This window comes from Scardinius erythrophthalmus, assembly GCF_964197995.2.
Source record: "Scardinius erythrophthalmus genome assembly, chromosome: 10".
NCBI lineage: Eukaryota > Metazoa > Chordata > Actinopteri > Cypriniformes > Leuciscidae > Scardinius > Scardinius erythrophthalmus.
The window spans coordinates 11,495,047-11,509,952 of NC_138230.1; the positions used below are offsets into that span (position 1 = coordinate 11,495,047).

Sequence of the window (14,906 nt, forward strand, 5' to 3'; positions counted from 1 at the left end):
TCAGAATCTCGGCAGAAGTATTCGGTCATCTGGGGAGTTTTCGCCTACTGTTTTTTGAATACTATGTATTCAGACTAGGGGTTGAACAGATATATTTAAGTCGACATTTAATGCCGGGGACACTTAACGACTAGCTGAAACATTCTAAGACTGAACTGAACACACTTACAGACTGTTTCCAACGACTGGAGCAGATTTTAAACACCAACTGTGAACACAGACTGAATGCAACTGTCTCTGACTCGCCGTGTTTGGGCATGATCAGTTGTGAGTATCAAGTTACATTCATAATTGACCTTACAGTCGTTAAGTGTGTCCCCGACTTAAGTGATTAAAGTTTAGTCGACGTCGACTAGTCAATGATGATGTCATTAATGAACAAATAAGCCTGAACCTCAAGCTGAGACTTGAACACAAGTTGCCAATGGCAAATGGCATCCCTTTCCCGAAGTGCCCTTCAAGGTCGCAAAAACGCTGTATGGAATTCACCTTTGCTCTAATATGCACAATAGGCCTTTATCGCATCACAACAGAACGCCGGAAGTAGCCGCGAAAAATTGCTGAAGCAGTGTACTGCGTCTTCCGGTTATTGCGTTCACCATGGGTGCCTGTTAATTGTCACTGGACTACTTCGCTCTCGCATCTCCCAAAAATTTTTTTTTTTTTTTTCTTGATTCCATTTTAATGGTTTAATTAAATTGTTATTTATAACCAATTATTTAAAATGTAATGATTTAAGCAAAACTTTATTCAAACTTTTATTTTGACGGGTTGCCGTGTAGACCTTTGAGTCTCTCTGTGTTTTATGATATGACGATAGTTTTTCTCAAATGAAGCTAAAATGCTGCTGAAGTGACTCTCAGAGCGGCTGTGTTGATGAAGTGCATTAATGTCCTCATAGGCTGAAAACATCGCCAGCGTCATGCCTGTCTCAGTGTGTGTGGTAAATGAAACAGCGCATCTGTGCCATTCATTCAGAGACACGCAGAGCATGCACGATTCCTATTCAAATAGTCTTTATGTGGTTTAATATTGACAGACACTGGTCTATTTCTCAATTTTATTTAAGTTTACCGACCTACTTTTCATCTAAAGGTAACTAAGTAACCACCGGAAGTGCAAGTACACTGCTTGGCGATTTCGAACGTTCCGAAACCAGGAAATGAGATAAAGGCCAATTTCTGATCTACTGAAACCATGGAAACTAAAGTGCAAAACTGACTCATTCAGAACTCTTTATATTTATGATATCACAACCATGAGCTCATTAAGACACTGATTAATAACTGTGTGAATTACACAGAGGTTATCCATAAAAACAAAACTCCTAAAGGTACAGTATCAAAAAGAGCCTGTTTATACAGGGTCAGAGAGCTGGTGGAGAATGGTCACAAAAAACTAAAATGAGACAATTTGGTGCAAAAAAAGCATTATATGTGGACAATGGCCCCCGTTAAAGACTGTGAGAAAATGCATACACACAAGATGGTCTGTATCCGGATTACCCATGATTCATTAGCATTCAAAAGTGTTGTATCAGCACCAAGCCCAACAATTCAAGTGTATAATTGTTGCAATAATTATTTTGGATTTTATTGACAATGTTATAAAGAGGAAAAATGCCCTGTAGTCATGTTTTTACAGCAGAGCAAACCAGACCACCAGGAGCCATTTGAAATTGACAGAGGAAGCTTCTCTTCTCTTTGCAAGCCTGTATAAAAAAATAAAAAATAAATAAATAACAGCATAAAGCTTCTCTTGCAGAGCTTTTAGACTCTCATCCACGAGGAACGACATCACACACACACCGTTATAGGGTATAATGGGGAAAAGTGAGGATCTCGCCGGGTTATGGAGGGGCATAAATCTTTAATAGCACAGAGGCGAAGAAACAGGATATCAGTAAATGAAACTTAAGTGGATTTTCAGGCTTTTGTAGAAAGAGAAGTTATTCGGTAATGTGCTGAGAGTAGCGTAGGAAACAGACAGAGAGAGAGGTTTGACTTTTCAAGGCCCTTCCTTGACCACTACAAGCGTTATCTCATCCTCACATGCTCTTTCTTCATCTGATTAGACACATACAAGTTTAAAAACAGTTCATTATTAAAATTTATACTACGGGGCCGTTGAATGCTTGAATCTGATTGGTTGACGAACGTTCTAAGGTGTGCATTATTTTCAGGGAAACGCACAGCTAAAGTAGTTCCAGGCAGGTCTTGACCGCATTACAGTTCCATATCACTTCGCGTAGTTAACGGTAATAACGGAAAATACGATACAACTCATAACAAGAAAAAACATTTAGCCGCATGCGCTTGATCTGGAATTTTCAATGTCTAGCTTCACAATCAATGGAACATGCAGTTTAATTTGAATAAATAAAGTATATAGTCCTATCTATAGCCTAATCAATAGAAAATTAAACTGAATATAGGCTAAATAAATGGATAGTCCTGCAGCACGGATTATTATTGCAGATAATATAACAAATAAATAATTATTGATAGGCCTACTTGTTAAAAGGGCTTTGTGTTTCATTTATTTGGCTAGTCTACTGTCATCTGTCAATAATAGAAAAAAAAAGAATGAATTCGAATTAATTAAAAGGAATTGAATTAATAAATAAATAATAATATTGATGCACATGCTTTTTTTTATGCTGTGATGAAAACAGTCAGAGAATGTGTCAGCTAGTCGTGTGTCCCCAGCATTAGTCTGCTATCAGTGGCTCAAACCTCCGTTACTAACTCTAAAATGACGTTTTGGAATTAGCAACGGAGGCATTGGATTAGATGCGTAATAAATTAGTCCTACATACAAGAGCGTTTTAATGACAAAAACTTTACAAACGTCTTGAAATACATAATCTGAACAATGTTTCGAGGTGTGGTAACTGTAGTATAAGCGGAATAATTGACTTCAGGCCGTTGAATTATTAGAAAAATAATGCACACCCGAGGTGAACGGCCACTCCGCTTCGCGTCGTGACCACATTACCACCTCGGGTGTGCATTATTTTTCTAATAATTCAACGGCCTGTCGTCAATTATTCCTTACATATTAGATTCATTGAGCAGAAAATCATATTGCACTTTCACTGACAAGAAAAAAATGGTATTTATCAGTATTTGTCTTGTTTAGCAGTAAAAATAATTTGTAACAAAACAAAAAAAACATTTTTTAAAAGTCAATCTTCTTGCCTTCAGAGAATATATCTTGAATAAGTTATAAATCAATGTTTGTTCTTTCTGTATTGAAACCAAACTTTAATTTGTGTTAGATTTGTGCTTAAAACAATAAAAAAAACTCTGTATGACTTGAAGCTAGATTTATAATATGTATATATATATATATATATATATATATATATATATATATATATATATATATATAAAGCTAGCTTCAAGTCATATATACACACTATATCTGTACTTTATCACTTTTTGTTCAAATTAATTTTAAATTCAAAAGGAATATCATGAATAGACATTATCTATATTCAGGGATGAATCATCATTAATGCAATTGATTTTCACATTTTTGCTATATAGCCTAAAGATGGCTTAAATATATTTGTGCGGTTGCATTAGTGATGATTCATCCCTGAATGAAGATCATTTGAACAAATCGGTTGATTGATTGATTGATTGATTGAATGAATGAATCAGTCTAATTTAAAGTCACTAGTTTCGTTCTTGAATTAATCAGCATCTAAACAAATAATTTCGAATGATTCACTAAAGACAGTCACCTACTAGTGTAACAATATAACCTACAGAGTCACTGAACGCCACCACTAATACAGACTGACGTCTGGAATAAACACTAACACACTAAAGTGATAAACAGTAAAAGTTCCAGTGCTGTTGGACTGCATATTGTAGACATGAAATTAACTGTTGTATAGGTAAGCATAGCATATTGTGAAAAACTAATATGTCAACACAAGTGAGAGAGAAAAATACAGCAAATCTATTCTTTGATCCCTTTTGCCACTTTTATTAATAGCTACAGTGGAGGGAGGACAGAAAATAATGGGAAACAAGAGAAAGGAAATGGCAATTTGACAATTGTTGTGATCCAGATTCAAACTCAACTCAAACAAACATTTTAAAGGTGAACTATTCCTTTCACATTCAGCAGACTTCCAATGAATTTTTGATCACAACTTAAACTTTCAGACGTGGTTCAAGATCTTCCTTCTGTTGTTCTGCTTCAGAATAAAGATGCTACACCAAAAAAAAGTATTAACAGGAATCAACGTCAGCCACAGTGTCAATGTAACGCACACACTATTTACGTCAACACACAAATACACTAACAAATCACACTCATACTGTGAGTACTGTCGGAGATTTTAGCTTCCTAGTGGAAGCATCTGCATTTGAGAAACACCCAGCGTTGTGAAAAGAGACAAAAACACCTTTGGATGTGTGAAGATCACAGAAAGCGCGTCCCGCCTTCTGGTGATACCCAGCGAGTCCGACGAATCTGGACCCATTGCCAGCTATCCTCCCTCTGAAGAGTCTCCGCCACATTGTCTGTCTCCGAGAGCCATCTTCAGTCACACAGCAATCACAAGCACTTCTTATTTACATACTATCATATTCTATTTCTCGTCTTACTTTCATTCTAGCTTTATTTGTTTCCTATCTTTCCTGCTTGTTTTCCCTCCTCCTATTTCTTTCACCCATTACAATTACAATTTCATCCTGTATTTCGTTCTCCTATTGCCTTCTCCCTGCCTTTTGAAATTTAATTTGGTGGCAGTCCTTCATAAATAACTTTGCCCCTACGGAGAAGTGCGGCCTTATTCAAACTGTAGCCCGGAGCACAAAGACATACTGATTAACGGAGTCTCTCTCTCTCTCTCTCTCTCTCACTCAGTGTCTCTCTAATCCTCTGTTATCCAGGGCTGCTGTTGTACTGTCCCTTGCTCTTCTGAGCGATGCATTAACATCCTGCAGCAGTAAAAGATTAATACTGTATAAATGAGGAGGGGAGCACCACAGGGGTGGATTGGTGGCCTAGATTAACATTAGAGTGCCGCGGGTTGAAGGTTTGCCAGACAGCCTCACCGCGAGCTCCCTAATGTAAGTACTGAACACTCCTGAGCACAGATTGGGATCGTTTAGCTGTGTCGAACCCATGTCATGTTCATCCTGAGACAAAGCGAGCATGCGTGATTTAAAGGAACAGTTCACCAAAAAAATTACAATTGAATCATCACTTGACAGAATTAAGACTTCTGAAGCAGTAAGTCAACCCAGACGGAATCTACAGACTGCTTAAATATGCAGAATGGATTTAAACGTGGTAAAATTAGAGCTGAAAGTACAAAATCACCAAATGTCACTGTTTTTCATGTTTCAGAATTGACACTGACATGCTAAATTCCTCTTGTGCATATGAAATTTGAGAAATAAAAAGTTTTAATGAATTTTGAGTTATGACTTAAATTTAAATAAATCAAATGTAATAAAATAAAAAAAACGATTATGCTGATATACTTCTACTACAAAACAATTGGGGCCAGTACGGATTTTATATTTAAATATATTTTAAAATATAATTTATTCTGTGAAAGCAAAGCTGAATTTTCAGCATCATTACTCCAGTTTTCAGTGTGACATGATTCTTAAGAAATCATTCTAATATGCCAATTTCCTGCTCAAGAATAATTTCTTATCATCAATGTTGAAAACAGTTGTGCTGCTTCATTTTTTTAAGGAAACTGTGTTTTTTAGTTTTTTTTGAGGATTCTCTGATAAATAGAAAGTTCAAAAGAACATTTGTTTTTACAAATGAACATTACATTTATTTGAAATGTAAATATTTTGTAACTAGGGGTGTAACAATATATCGTGTCGCAATTTATTGCAATACAAAAATGCAACAATATGATAGTTCACCCAAAATAAAATTTTCAGTTTAAAAAGTTTTAGTGTCAGTACATTAAACTACTATAAATAATGTTGAATATAATGTATAATACTGCAATTGGGCAATATTTGTTAGCCCTGATAATGCCAAATGTCTTATGTTACCAGTAAAAAGTGGCCTACATTATTTTAAATTTATCTAGTCAGTGACAGAGTGCAAGCATATTCGTCTAAAATAATTCTGTATTTTCAGCTTCAGAATCATGAATATTTTTATTCTGGTGTCACCATTGTCCTGTGCATTGGGATATCAACACCAAGTCCAAGCCTATTCATTTACACACCCAATGTAATACCAAATTTACCATTTTAATCAACAGTACATTTTTTGTTAATCTTTTACCATTGGAGTATCACTATAATATCGTATTGTGAGTTCAGTATCGTGATATGTATCGAATTGTCACATGAGGGTATCGTTACACCCCTGTTTGTAACATACAAAGGTCTTTACTGCCCTAAAAAAATCTTACTGACAACTTTTGTACATTGATGTATACAGCCAAAATAAGTGGTTGGCTTGGAAAACAACTTTGACGAATCTTCAAAATACATTTTGAAAGATGAAAGAAACTTATACAAGTTTCAAACTACATGAAAGTTTGTAAATGAAGACAAGATTTTCATTTTTGGGTGAATTGTACAAAGACTCAGTTTCTCCCTCAGCAGCCTATGGAAATATTGCAGTCACCACAGGTTGTTCGGTATGACCGCTACATATCACGTTACAGATTTCCAGTTCTCAAGGGCAAGTTGGAGAGGAAGGGAGGGGGAACAGAGTGCTTCTCCTCCTCAAACTCACAGAGACAGTATTTCACAGCTACACGCTCCGGCTCATTATCCCTGACCCGTCGTGTCGAATCAGAGCTCGGCGTCTGAGAATCCAGGCTCATTTGTTTTTCGAGCTGACCTGAGAAAGCCCCCCACACAGAAACTGCTGAGACTGACAAACGCAGACACAAAACCGCCGTTTTTTTCTGTACCGTCAAACAGAAAATGAGAAGCGTGGCACGTTTTCCACATCGCTGCGTTTTATGGGGGATGAGAATGCTTTAAAATCACCCATCCCATCACACAAGGGCCGCTGGAGATGATTATACCTGTAGACGAGCCGCGAAACTACTGCGGCTTGAGACCGGGAAGGAGTAATCCGAGGTGACGCACAAACATCTATTGCATTTTAGTAAATACGAACGTAAAAATAGATTCTGAAAACAATGTCACATCTGACACGCACGGACTACTCCCTCTCATAAAAGTCCTGTAAACGTGATTCATGATACTCGAATTGATTTATTTGATCGTTGAAGGTGAAACCCCGCCATTTCCGCGCAACTAGCAGCACCTGCAATCTGTTTGTTTGAGGAAATAGTAACATTGGCTCAACCAACGCCATGAGTTTATGGGTGGGACTAAGTAAAGGAAAACAAGCTTGTCATTATTTGTGTAAACCTGTTTGGGGCTGCTAATGGTGCAAGAAATGACATACTTCACCTTTAAATATTATTCTTCCCTTGGAGATGATCACCCAGCACAACGTGCAGAACATAAACCAGTAAATTACACTGGCTAGTCATTTCTTTGACATAACTTGGAACCTTAATCAGATGTTAAGGGTAAAATCAATATGTGTTGACTGCAGTTAACGAGCAGTCATTAGATTTTATGAGGAACAATTCAAGTCTCTCAGGAAACAGTTCTCACTTCACACAGAGGAAAAGCAAGTGCATTGCTGCGTGTCTAAAATCCTCTCTGTAAAATACATCCTGCAATAATAACTAGTCATTAGCTGCCTAAACAGGATCAAGAAGTGACAGAGCAAAAGCAGATATTTTTAATGCCAACTTCAGGCAATTCGTTACAAGGATATGAATAATTAAAAAAACTGAGTCATACGCAGAAAACACTAAAGCATTCTACTGTCCTGTTGCATTTGGTTTCCATTCATTTGTAGTGCAAACACTATTGTTGTATCCCTCTGATGCATGCAAATGCAATAAAACACAGATAAAAGCTTTTTTTTTTTACTTAAAATATAAAAATCACTCCCAATCTAAAAAAAAACATTAATTTCAAGATAGCAGCACATCTGTTCACTGCAATAAAAGAGAGCAGTAGGCCTACATATTCAAGAGATACTTGATGCATCGTCCATATTGAAGTTATGTTGTCATTAATTTTTATTTTTTTTAAATGCAATGACATAAGGTCGCTCATTTAGAATAATGGAAAAGAGATAAAAACAGCTTGTAAAGATCTGTTCACTCTGCCTGTAAGCATCTATACTCATGAGAACTGATCCTACATCAGTTATCCTAATCCTATTCTCTCCAGTACTGTGATATTAGCAAAAACCGACCTGATCTCAGGTCAGAAACTCACATCGACAGCTATCCCCGTACACACATGATAAGATATTAATGCTGCCTGGGGCGTCTGAGAGACAGTGATGATTATCTCAATCAAGTGCCATTCTACTTGCAATTTATCTCTCTAACCGTCTCTATTTATCTCCGTTCACAAGGCATTTGATGCAATGCCAGGCTCTGTTTCTGTTTGCTCGTGGGTGGTTTTGTAAGTCGGCATATAGCCACAGACCAGAGGGCAAAGAGAGAGAAAAAAACTAATTTTTTACAGATCTCTCTATCATAGCAAGAATCAATGTCCCTTCCTAAATCTTAAATGTATCTTATAGACCATCTTGCAAAGCACATGCTGTGCTTTGGGAGTTTTGGGGATTTTGCACAAGCATTTGTTTATTCTTCAACCAGGGATGCAGCATGCATGAGCTAAAGGATTTCCTCTTTTTCTCATCACTCACTCTCTTCTCCTTCCTCTGGGTAAATGGTGGTTTGGATATGATATAAACATGGCAAAACCAAGATGGTCTATAATATCTGGAGAAAGTGATCCATTGGCATTGCCAATGATTTTAGCTGGTACACTGAGACCACCACATATAATCTGGCACTGCTAAAACATCTACTATAATATAATGAAATAAATGTATATGCTTGCAGAATAAACCAGCAGAAGTTAATTTATGCTAGCCAGCTAAATATTGACCGCTGTAAAGCACAGCTAAAGATGTGGCAAAGCTAAACATCTGCCCATGCAAAATTACCGCTGACTGTTTTTCTCACAAAATTGCATCAATCGTTGCATCAATATTTTGACTTCAATAATGTAGAAACAAGTTTTCTAATGTGGAAACTCTAGAAACTAACCTTTTTTTTAAACTGCCTCTAGAAAGTGTCGCACTCAAGTACTGTAAAGTACAAAAGCGACGAAAGCGTGCAACATTGAATCTTCCTCATGCATTTGGTGATGTCATTTGCAAGAGAGCGTACACAACCATCTTCAGAAATACATATGCTTACTAAATTCAAGCACACGTACACATTGCTACTAAATGTAGGCACAGGTATGTGGTCTAAGTCGTTACTGGTACATTAAATTTTTACTTTTCTAAGAGCCAATTATGGATCCATTGTTAATTTAATGGAGTGTAATTACACTAAATACCTAATTAGCGCCTCTTTCTCTTTTCTCATTCTCTTAAGAAAGGCCTTTCTAAAGCAATTAAGTAAAAAGATTGTGTGGGATTTGGAGTTTAGCCTTCCTGTAGCTCAAACAGTAGAGCGTTGGCACTTGCAACGCCAAGGTCATGGGTTCGATTCCCAGGGAAAGCAAGAACTGATAAGAATGTAAATGTGGATCTTGAAATGCAATGTTAGTCGCTTTGGATAAAAGCGTCTGCCAAATGCGTTAATGTAATGACTGTTGGTGTGCGCTGGTTTAATAAAACTCCCACTGCATCTGTTTCCAGCCAGTTAAGAATTGTTTAGAGGCCTGTGTAGCATTGCAAACAATGTAAATGCATGTGCAAATGTGTATTTGTAAGTTGCTTCTCTTTGTGTTCCTCTTCTCCTGCCAATTACATCATTTAGTTAAGGATTCTAAGATGAGAGCTACTCGACATGACATCATGAGCCATCTGTAGTATACTGGAGATAAGAGCGCAAGTTTTTCTCAAGATTTGGCAGCCACGCAAACATCTCCAAACCCCAGGACGCCTATGCTGATTTCTGCCAATAAAACATTGAGAGATGTTAGCTAATTACTTGCAAATTGCATCTTTCTTAATAAACGAGCAAATACACTTATGAAGCAGTCTCTTTCTTCCTGGCTTGCTCAATTTCTCTCTCGCTCCCTCTCTCGTTTTAATTTCTGTAAGCGAAACTGTCCAAGAACTGAAAAGAGGTTAAAACTCTGTCCTTCTGTCATCATGCCTCTCACTTCAAAATATCCTGCTAAAAGGCCTTGCAATTTAAAGTGAAAGGAAGCAAGATGGAATGATAAGTAAGAAAAGTGCTGAGTGTGAAAGTGTGAAAAATGTTCTCCGCTTCGCTGGTCATTCCCCCGGTTCTTCGCTCTGACAGCAGCACCTTCCTTCTCACGGCAAACCCTAGCGGTCTCTGCAGAAATCTCAGTTACTGTCGACAGGACTCATCTGAATATCTTCCACCCTGGCATCTTGATGTGGCTTTAAGAAAGAGATAGAGAGACCACACCGGTTTTGCTGAGAAATGAGACAGGTTTGATGTCTAATGACATCTGCATTTGGAAGCTTTGAGCTGCAAAGCTAGACTGGATGACCCTTATTAGAGATATTTTTTGGATATTGAATACAGGAAAAATCAATAAAAAGCATCACTACATTTATGAAAAAGTAAAACTTTGTACTCTCTTTACTTTATGACATTTTGAATTTGATTTGAAACTATTCCCTGCACATATAATCCTCAACCCTCTGAAAGAAATTGTTCACCCAAAATTTACCACCCAGTTACAAAAGTACAAAATTTTCTGTGCAACAAAGCGGATGAGTTATAGTGATCTATTTATTTATTGTTGCTGTTTTGTGTTTTTTGGCGATTGACATGTGTTCACTATTCAATGTTGTAAAGAATAAAACAGCATACAAATAAAATAAAAACGTCTATATTTCTGGTTTAAAAAATACCATGCAGGTTTGGAACAACATGGAGGTGAGTAAATATTGACCCCATTTATATATGAACAGTTGCACATGTTTCACATTATGCTGATTCTGCATCTGCAGCTTATTATCAGACCTCATGTGCCTTAGTGTTAGAGCTCCTAAACCTTCAGTCACCCCCTTGGGCAAAGTGCAACCAAGAGTAACAGCCAGGGAACACATTCTATCGCATAAGTGCAGCTTTAATTGAAGAATGGCTGCATCATGCCTAAAGCTGCAAACGGACTCGCTTACGCACTGGTTCACCAGATTTAAAGCTCTATGGTTTTAGTTGGAGACACTACGGCAGATTCTGCCCGGTGAATCGAGTGGAATTTTTCACTGGATTGCACGACGAAGAACACATCTCAAGCAACAGCATCAAATTTTTTCATGTGTAAATAACTTTGACATATTACTTGTGCAACAGAGCATTCGGATGAGAGAAAGAGATGGAGCGCGCAATCTATGACAGGGGAGAAATCCATTGCAAGGGAGCACACAATGGCATGCCAAACTTTTTTAACTGGTAGGATAAAGAAAGGTATAGGAATAAAACAATGACATTCTGAATATTGCCAGACTTACTTTCATGCAACAGCCTCCATGCAACACCAACATTCTGAACATGTTCACGGTCATGCGAGTCTTTGTTTGAATTATGAATGTTCCCACCAACTGGCAAACCATCCCTTCAACATTTTCTTTAAGCTGCTCATAAAGATAAGTAGAACGGATGGATGTTTATGTCTTTGCATTTGAATGCAAAGGCCAGAACAAAACTCTAAAACACAAATCTCTGGATGGAACTCTTTGGTGCTTAAACACACTTTACATTCAGTGCTTATTTGCCTGAGAGCCACAAAAGTCTTGCATCCAATCCAGAGATGTGAATAACAGCACCTGCTACATTCGTTATCAATAATATTGGTTCTGTGCAGTGCTCTTAAAACGGATTAATTAATGAGTCTCTCTCTCTCTCTAGAGTCTAGACTCAAATCTGCTCTGCTTCCTTGAGGGAAGCGCAAATGAGCTCATGCTCTTGAGGAATGAACATGCTTAATTCTTTACAGAGAACAGAAAAATACACATATGAAAAAAATAAAACCAGTATGTTCATGCTGCCTCTTTAGGTTACTGCATACTCACTTACATTTACTCATTAGCATATCGAAAGAGACTCTAACCCAATTGTCACTAGTAGCATTTCTAGTTACATTTTATTTCACTCGTCATATGTAATGGTAAGTCAGAACGGATACTTTGCAGTTCAATTTTAATAAATAAAAAAAAAGGAAAGGAAAGGAAAGGAAAGGAAAGGAAAGGAAAGGAAAGGAAAGGAAAGGAAAATTAAATATATTATCATAGTAACAATGTGAACACACACTAGTACCTAAAGGGTATTAGTTTCTATGAGATTAGTACTAGGCTACTAGCAAATATTTGGAGAAAAATGCTATTTGTTACCACCAACAAATGAGCTAGTTGTTTGTCACTATTTGTGACTAAAACAAAGGAACAACTATTAGTATGCAATGGAAAAGTAGTGGTTCAACAACAACAATTTCAACAGATAGCCACTACAGGAATAACTGGTGCCAAATAAATTGATATTAAACCCGAAAAAAAGCCGCTATTACTCTAATTAAAATAAATTAAAATGAGTTCGTGTTAAAACGGCTTGCCACAATTGTACAAATGCATATTTATAGTATGTTTGAATATGTTACAATAAGCGAGTAGGACAACCAAATAAACGGTTCATCATAATCATCATCTCCTTAGTATTTCAACCAGTGATCGCGCAAAACGCACAGAACATCGCGTAGAGGAATTTAAGAGCGGTGACACGAATAGTTTGACAGGAGACAGCGGGACTTACCTTGATCAAGAAGACGCAATGAGTGCTGGAAGGACGGGTCCAGAGAATCCTTCTCCGCCATCAGTTCTGGCAAGTACTTTTCGTTATCCATCTTGCCCAGTGAGTTTGGTCCGACAAAAAGCTTGTCAGTTGTAAGAGAATGTTAGATCCTGCTGTTGTCCTAAAGCAACCCAGGCAAAATGCGCACCAGTCGTACAAGGAAAAGAACCCAGTGATTCTATTAGCTGTCGGTAAGCATCTGCAACATAACCTGGAGTTGGCTTTTTTTCTTTAGTTGTGCTGAAGATAACTGTCCATGCGCTTCCCAGATGGTTCGTCTTTAGCCCATCTGCAGGAATATGCCGATGCCTCCGTCCAGTCAGACTGCCGCTCGCAACTGTAAACAAGCGTTTTGAAGCTCCCCCTGTTGTATCCACGGGCAACGACTGCAAGTCCCAGATCTTCCGTTGATTGGATGTAGCTGGTGCCGCTCGTGAGATATCGGATAGCCAGATGTCAATCATTCCGTGAGGGCGGGGCGGGTGAGGAATTGTCCGAGGTGCTGCAGTTTCTTGCGAAATGTGTTGAGAGATGGGAATCGAAAGGAATCTGACGTTTGTGATTTTGGATGGATCATACTGTAATAATCATCTTAACATTCCGAGGAGTTAACGGTTCCAGTTACTATTTGTTTTGAAATATTTGAGAGAGAGAAAAAAAGTTGTTGTTGCATTTAATCTCCCCAGTAGTCCATTGCCAGTAAAATAGGCATTTACATTAGGCTATATATAACCATTTGAGAGGTAAACACAAACTAATGATCGGTCTTCTTCAGTAGCCTATAAAATTTCTCAAATGAATATTTGATTTATTTTATAGAAAAGCCTTCAAGCGATTACAACTAAACCCTAATGTGTCCATACAATCTTTAACCACACGTTTCTATATGATAATCACAGTCAACACGACAAGATGCAATAGCTTCAGGGTCCTTAAGAACAACATAAGTTCTTGGTTTGGAGATTAAGAAACAAATAACTAATAATGGTTCAGTTAGCGAGTCAACTCCAAGTTATTTCAATTGACTAAAAATCACTATTCATTCGTGTCATGTTCAGAATTTGGACAATAGATGGCCATGCTGTGTAATTCACTAAAAAGAACCGGCTCATCAGTGATGGATTCAGGAAATTGGACTCTAGCACTGTATGTAGCACTGTATGGGTTTGCTTCACTAAAGTAACTGACCCACAAGAGTCATTTTAGCACAGTGTTCTGGAGTAATTGAACATCCTTAAATCATTCTATAATCTTTTAAATGTAATCGGTTCTGAATAAAAATTTATTTAAAAAAATAAAATTATTAATCTAACCCGTTCTGAATAAGTGGTGATCTTTGCAATGTGGTGGGAAGAGACCTGTATAAAAGACCTTGGGCTGATTTGGCAGATTTTAACATGATGTGTGAGTTTCTAATGTTTTTTACTTACCCTAAGCTCTTAAATTGTGAGACAATTCAGAAAAGAGCTTATCAGAGCTGTTCAAGGCAGAATTTACTCTGGAACTACAAGTGCAAAACAGGATTTGCGTATCCGTCCCTGCAGATAAACAGACAGAGAGAACTCATGAGCCAAAAGGCAACATATATACACCATATAAAATATAACAAAATGCATATTATTCAGAAAAACCCATACATCTGTGTAACCCACAACATTCATACCAAAGAAAGGTCAAAGTGGTATCATGGCTGCAGGCTTAGTTACTCTGCCTCCATGTCAATATGCAACAGCATTAGATGCCAGTCAAACCTGATGTGTGATGCCATGAGGGACATGACACATGAATGGTCAGTAGCTGCAAGAGACAAGGCCAAATTAAGATTTTTCAAATGAACAGCTAAACTGTCAAAAATAGGAATGTGAGCTGTTTTACTGTAAAGCCCAATTTCTACAGATAGCCCGGGGAAGGCTAAACTTAACTCAAGAGTGAGTCATGTATCTGTAAAATACCAGCTCAGATCTTACTGATGAGGTCATGCATGTGTAATACTAGAGATTGA

General features: G+C 37.5%; 1 protein-coding gene across 1 annotated transcript in view; it reads right to left on the reverse strand.

Moving 5' to 3' along the window:
* Positions 1 to 13,253, reverse strand: part of khdrbs3 (KH domain containing, RNA binding, signal transduction associated 3) — a 141,671-nt gene extending 128,418 nt beyond the window's left edge. Inside the window, exon 1 of the mRNA XM_081377692.1 lies at positions 12,866 to 13,253. Coding sequence (XP_081233818.1) covers positions 12,866 to 12,956 — 91 coding nt within the window. The 5' untranslated portion in view covers positions 12,957 to 13,253. The remainder of the gene's footprint in view (positions 1 to 12,865) is intronic.
* Between the last annotated feature and the right edge of the window lie 1,653 nt (positions 13,254 to 14,906).